The sequence below is a fragment of the Labeo rohita genome, unplaced genomic scaffold, assembly GCF_022985175.1.
Source record: "Labeo rohita strain BAU-BD-2019 unplaced genomic scaffold, IGBB_LRoh.1.0 scaffold_883, whole genome shotgun sequence".
NCBI classification, from domain to species: Eukaryota; Metazoa; Chordata; class Actinopteri; order Cypriniformes; family Cyprinidae; genus Labeo; species Labeo rohita.
Window position 1 is genome coordinate 2,219 of NW_026129836.1, and position 6,551 is coordinate 8,769.

Below are 6,551 nucleotides of genomic sequence, written 5' to 3' on the forward strand. Positions count from 1 at the left end.
CTAATAGTTAAAGTCATTTTGTCATCCAGTTTATAATAATTTGTATGTAAGTTGTAGTGTGTTTTATTATATAGTTGTTTTATTATAATTGTGATGTTACTTCCTGTTTAAATGGGCATGGAGCATAAATAAATAAATACGTTTACATGTAAACTGAGGGATGTTGAGTTACTGCCTTTTTGTTTTTAAAAAAAAGCTTTTCAGCCCTACATGGTCTCTGATTTAAAGAAATAAATCAAAACTGACATGATTTACTGTCATAGGATCTTGCTGTACATAAAGCAAGACTGAACTAAAATTGCTTCAATGTTGATTCAGTGTAAAATAAGTGATTTAACTTAAGTTGAACAAATATTGATTTTATGCCCATCTTCATCTATTTAACATTATTTCAGGGTGCAAACCTGATGAAAAATCAATGCTAAATTTCAACATTGATTCAATGACAAGTTGGTTGATGCTTTAATGTTGATTCAATGATGATTCACTGTTGTTCTGCTATCTGGGATAAGGTCTGAAGTTAGCAAGAACATTTTAAGGAAAATATAATTATATTTTCATAATGATTTTTTCCTTTCAAATATTGTCTGTGTAAAAACACCTCTGGCCAAATGCCCCCAGAGGGCATCACTTTCCACTTTGATAAGTACCATGTTCTGAGCATGACATCCTTTTTTCCCCCTCGGATGTAATCTATCTAAGTGGTTGAATAAAAATATATGGACATTACATATAAAAATTATCTCAACTTAGCACCAGAAAGCAGCTAGACAGTTAGCATAAGCTAACAATATTTACTTATTTTCAATATGGTTGAATAAACATTCATATCTGTATACTCTAGCTGACCCAAACAATATAAAAATTTATACTGTTGCTAAACAATATAAAAACAGACGTCAAGTAGGGCTACATGCGTAGCATTTTAATAAAACTTCTAACATTACATCAGCAAGGAATATGAACTTGTATGAGTTATTTTATTTAACCTGTTATTTAAATTTTTCGTTTTTGATGTGTCTGAATTCAAGCATTCCAGTGCACTTAAACAGATCATCTTTTACAGCAGATGTAATTCATAAACAACGGACAGCTTTGACCTAAATATAATTTTCAGTTATAATAATTAATCCTAAAATTCGATATTCGTAACTTACTTTTCGCAGCATCAGTCGCGCGCACACAAGATCTCCCGGTTCTTACTTGTGAATTCAGTTGACTGGAGACTCGCTCTAAACGGATCATTTGAATCAATGAGTTGTCGACTCGAGAACAGCTGCAATCAGATCATTCCAATTTGTGAATGAATCGTTTGGTGCGACTGGCGAATCAGTTTAACAGGTTCATTGAAAAGAATCAGTTTGTTCATGAATCAGACACCTTTTGTTCGTCTTAGAGCACGTGATATTTTATGAGGAGTAACCATATGTTTTATGAAATGTAGTGAAGTAAAAAGTACGATCTTACGCTTTGGAATGTAGTGAAGTAAAAGTGAAAGTTACTCAAAATATAACTACTCCAGTAAAGTACAGATACTTGAAAAATGTACTTAAGTACAGTAACGAAGTACAACTACTTCCTTACTGCCCACCACTGTTTTTTTATGAATCTCTGCAATCACCTTTCCTAATAATGTGTTAGTTAGCAAGTTTCGCGGCTTAACATGCTAAATGTGGCTAAAGTAAACAATCTCACAGAGCAGCACGTCACTCCACAGAGAAAAGAGAGGGGTGGGATGTGACTGATGAGAATGTGGTGTAGCACTTTCATAAACACTCACTTTTCAAGATACACGTGCAAATTTGCCTGATGCTTTATCGACACTTTATTTAATATTTTATGTTTTTAAAAATATCGTAGATTTAAGTGGTAAATGAGAATCGCTAAAATTATTTATTATATCTTGAGTCAAAGGTCTTTTTTTTCAGTTTTGTTTAAGATAATTAAAGCAACAGTTTTTCAATAATGAAAGAATATGTAAAAGAATGGTATTTGGGGTAAAAAGCACCACTGTTGTTGGGGCTAAAAGAAACAACATTAACATGATATTTATAGAAGGCTGATTTTTCTATTTGTTGACATGACATTGTTAGATTCAAGTGGTAAATATCATATATTACGTTGGGTGTCCATCTTATAGATAATCACCATGTTCAGAATGAAACTATCATGTTTAAAAACATGATATTAATCATATGATATAATAACATTTGTTTGTACTACTGTAAATCTATATTAAATTATTATGGGATCTCCTTCAATGATTTCAGAATCTTTATTTTTTTTTTTTTTTTTAAATGTTTTTGTTTCTGTTCTTTAAAATCTATGTTTTATAATAACATTTTAATGACAGTATATTTGAACAGAAATTAATTCTTTATTTATAAAAATAAGCAGTAATAGTACAAAAACAAAAAGCATTTAAGCTAAAGTATTTGTATCAATGTTGTGTGCCTTTTTACCCTATGATGTGAGCCTTGTGTGTGAGTAAAAGGTCATTTATTCATTTATTTATTTATTTATTTATTTTGATAAAGGTCTTTTTTTTTTTAAAAAAAAAAAAAAAAAAAAAAAAAAAAGATGTTTTGTGTGTAGGCAGTATGGTGCATATTAGATGTTGATGAAATACTTTCATTCCCAGTTATTTTTCAGCATATCATTGAATAACATAGATTTCACCAAAAATTCAACTCATGATGCTGTTTTTTGTGTTTTGTTATTTGCATGTGAATTTCATTGGTCTTTTGTAATTGTATTAAGAAAGGGCTTTTATTTTGGAGTGGAGATATGACGTCATACAGCTGCGCTGCGTTCCTGCATCTGTTGTGAATCGGCTGACGAAAGGTTCGTGTTTTTAAGCATTTAAGGTGTTAAATTCAAAGAAAACATTTCAGGTAAATTCATAGTTGTATAAGGAACTGTAAAAGAAATGCCTTATTATTGAATGTATCATTAAAATGAATTGTCTAACATTATGTTGTGTGAGTAAAGCGCGTCCACACATGAGTAACAATAGGTGCGTCTCGTTTTGCTCTCTTTATCATTAACCAGTCTGTCAAAGAATTCGGTCACTGGCAAGTAGTGACGTGAGAAGCAGAGCTTTTCGAGTCAACTGAACCAAATGCTTCGCTAAATGATTCAGTGTTCGTATCGCTCGATTCACCGAGATAGTCAAACTAGTTTAAATGCAACGAGAAAACAAACAGACGTGTATTTAGACTTTCCATGTTGTTTTAAAATATATTTCGTTACAGATTACAAACACATGCTTTTCATTTTTTTATTTCGTATTTCGTTAAATTACTTTCTAGTAACTTTGATTTTAAAAATATTTAAGTACTTTGGAATACAAGGTAAAGGGCATATTAATGTGATGTCTTGTTTTCACGTTAACCACCTCTAAATAAAAATGTGTGTAATGAATGCATTTAAAACGATTATAAATATATGTATGAAATGTTTATATAGTTTGTGTAATATGTCACTCTTATTGACTCCTGTAACAGTGTGCTGACTGCTGAACTAGAAAGCTGATTGAGATGCATTCAGAGGTTTAATTTTGATGTATTTTACTTTCTACTAATTGTTGCCATTTCTAAATGTTATTATAAAGATGGCGTTTATTAAAGAAGAGAATGAAGACTTGAGGATTGAAGAAGCATTTAGAATCAAACATGAAGATACTGAGGAACAAACAAAGATGGAGTTTATTAAAGAAGAGAGTGAAAACATGAAGATTGAAGAAGCATTCAGAGTTAAACATGAAGATACTGAGGAACAAACAGGTTGGTTTTCACTCTCAAAGCTGAACTCACTCATTTGATTCTTATTAAAATATCCAGCTCTACAGAAACATATATTTTTTTTAAAGAATAAGTGTACTAACAGGGTTTTTCCAGAGTCAAAAAAGGTATTTGGTGGTGGCAGACAAACATAATCATTCACACTCTACACATGTGAACTGTGACCCAGTGCTGATAATAAATCTAAAATAGACGCACAGAAACAGCTTGTAATATTAAACATCCACTGCTGTAATTGAGTAACATCTTTGGATATAAGAAATATTATGTGGACCTCTTTTGAAGAATTTAGTTTACTATTACAGTTGCCAAGACGAGTAGTGTTGCTAGAGCATTATATTTCTGTTTACTCCTGTTGAGTTTATATCTGTCTTCTGACTTCAAAATTGAGAGTTTGTATCACAATTCTGAGAAAAAAGACAGAATTGTGAGTAATACAGAAAAATTACTATCCATCCCATATTTGATGTCTTAACACTTTGCTAAGTTGGAGAGTTGTGTAGGTTGTGAGGACATAAAACTTCGTATCATTGCCGAAATGGTAAAATATAAAAACAATGACTTTCAGGGTAAGTATACAAGAAGAAAAGAAGAGAACCTAATACTGAGCCCTGTGGTACTCCATATTCGTATTTGATAAAACATTGTCATAGTCTGAGCTGTTGAAAAATAACATAAAAGAGTAAACAATATAGTGAAGAGGTCCTGAGCTTTGTGGGTATATGATTCACCATACATGCCTGAATTTTTGGTATCTTTTGCTTTGTGCCATTGTTAATTTGTCTGTTTTCACCTCAGACCTGACGGCGATGAAAGAGGAGAGTCAAGAACTGAATGAAACACAAGAGGAAGACCATAATCATTTCACGACTGGAGAAAAATCATTAAGTTGCTCACAGACTGAAAAGACTTCCTCACGACAAAAAGCTAAAAAAACAGCAAGTACAAGTAACTTCTCCTGTCAGCAGTGTGAAAGGAGTTTCAGAAAAAAAGGAAGCCTAAAGAGCCACATGAGCATCCATACTGGAGAGAAGCCATACACCTGTCCTCAGTGTGGAAAAGGTTTCACTCGACATGGAAGCTTTAAAAGACACCAGAACATTCACAGTGGAGAGAAGCCATACACCTGCACACTGTGTGGAAAGAGTTTCACAACAGAACTTAACCTAAAGTATCACCAGAACAGTCACACTGGAGAGAAGCCATTCACATGTGATCAGTGTGGAAAGAGTTTGGGACACAAAACAACCCTTAAACAGCACATGAGGCTTCACTCAAAAGAATACTGTTTTATATGTCATCAGTGTGGAATGACTTTTACAGACGGCAAACACCTTGAGAATCATGTAACAAGTCACATTGGAGAGAAGACTTTCTTGTGCCATCTGTGTGGAAGGGATTTTACACTTAAAGGAAACCTTCAGACTCACATGAGAATTCACACTGGAGAGAGACCTTTCTCCTGCACTCACTGTGGAAAGACTTTCACGTCGAATGGAAACCTTCAGACTCACATGAGAGTTCACACTGGAGAAAGACCTTTCACGTGTCGTCAGTGTAAAGAGAGTTTCACGTACAAAAGAGATCTGAAACGTCATTGGAGAACTCGTTGTAGAAGTGTATTGCAGTGTAGTAGGGTTAAGTCCCACGACACTATACCAGCTGAAGAATCGCGATACGAAGTAGTATCATGATACCCTATGGCAGGGGTGCCCAACCCTGTTCCTGGAGATCTACCTTCCTGCAGAGTTTCGTTCCAACCCTGATCAAACACACCTGTCTGTAATTATCAAGTGCTCTTTCAGATCCCAATTAGTTGGTTCAGTTGTGTTTGATCAGGGTTGGAGCTAAACTCTGCAGGAAGGTAGATCTCCAGGAACAGGGCTGAGCACCCCTGCCCTATGGTATTCTGTTAACATATTGATTGAGTTACAGAATCCTCTGCAAATTCATTCAGGCATGAAGCAAATTACTGTTTTTATGAATGGTTCAGAGAATCATTCGCCTATTTGTTCAAAAACACTTAAAATCTATGGGATCGCTATGTAATTGCTAGTCCAGGTTTGGCTGAAAGCTACAAGAATGATCAGAATCTGTCTTGTTTCTGAAACTCTCATTAATTTTTAAAGGCATGTCATTCTGTTTTCTTACAGAGAGTTGTAAAGTTAACATCACTCCTTGTAAATGCAAATCTGTTAGTTAATTCATTTGCTTAGGAGATGAAGCATTCAAGATATTCAGCTAGTGATGTAGGTTTACATGTGTCACAAAATAAATATATTATCACTGGTTCCTCTTGTTTGATATTTAGTAGCGTTTCTTGAATGGGCCAAAATGTTGCTGAACTCTTGAAGAGAGACAAACCATCAATGTTTACCTGAAGCTCCAACATGTGAATGTTGTGCTGAATGTCAGTGTTCTGTTGTAGCACCTCTGTAATTGAATTCAACACTCAGAAATGGTAATAATGGCCAGCCTTGTCTATTTCAGGGTTCAAACGCACAGTTCCTAGCAATGTCCTCAAGTCTTTTGGCAGATTTAAACGATGCTGATGTACTATGTTTAAGAGTGAATTCAGTGACACATGTGATTTCGTGTTTAGTAGGAACTTGGATTAGATTAATACTCTGATTCACTTTCATCAGGAACACTTGCCATATTGACAGCTTCAGTCTTGTCAATATGATGGACACAGTCCATAAATGTCTCTTTGTCGTCATTTTGACATTGACAGGTGTTACTTGAGTT

The 6,551-nt window shown here is 34.1% G+C and overlaps 1 protein-coding gene across 3 annotated transcripts; it reads left to right on the forward strand.

The window, feature by feature from the left end:
• The first annotated feature begins 2,785 nt into the window (after nucleotides 1-2,785).
• On the forward strand, nucleotides 2,786-6,092 carry LOC127162309 (gastrula zinc finger protein XlCGF8.2DB-like). Of its 3 annotated transcripts, none has more exons than XM_051105094.1 (3): nucleotides 2,786-2,844; nucleotides 3,614-3,785; nucleotides 4,602-6,092. In XM_051105094.1, exons 2-3 carry the CDS (start codon nucleotides 3,614-3,616, stop codon nucleotides 5,495-5,497), a joined length of 1,068 nt encoding a protein of 355 aa, XP_050961051.1. In that variant the 5' UTR covers nucleotides 2,786-2,844; the 3' UTR covers nucleotides 5,498-6,092. The 3 variants fall into 3 exon arrangements, with proteins under 3 accessions (XP_050961051.1, XP_050961050.1, XP_050961052.1); XM_051105093.1 differs by having other exon boundaries at nucleotides 2,795-2,894; XM_051105095.1 differs by lacking the exon at nucleotides 2,786-2,844 and adding an exon at nucleotides 3,257-3,353.
• The last annotated feature ends 459 nt before the right edge of the window (nucleotides 6,093-6,551 follow it).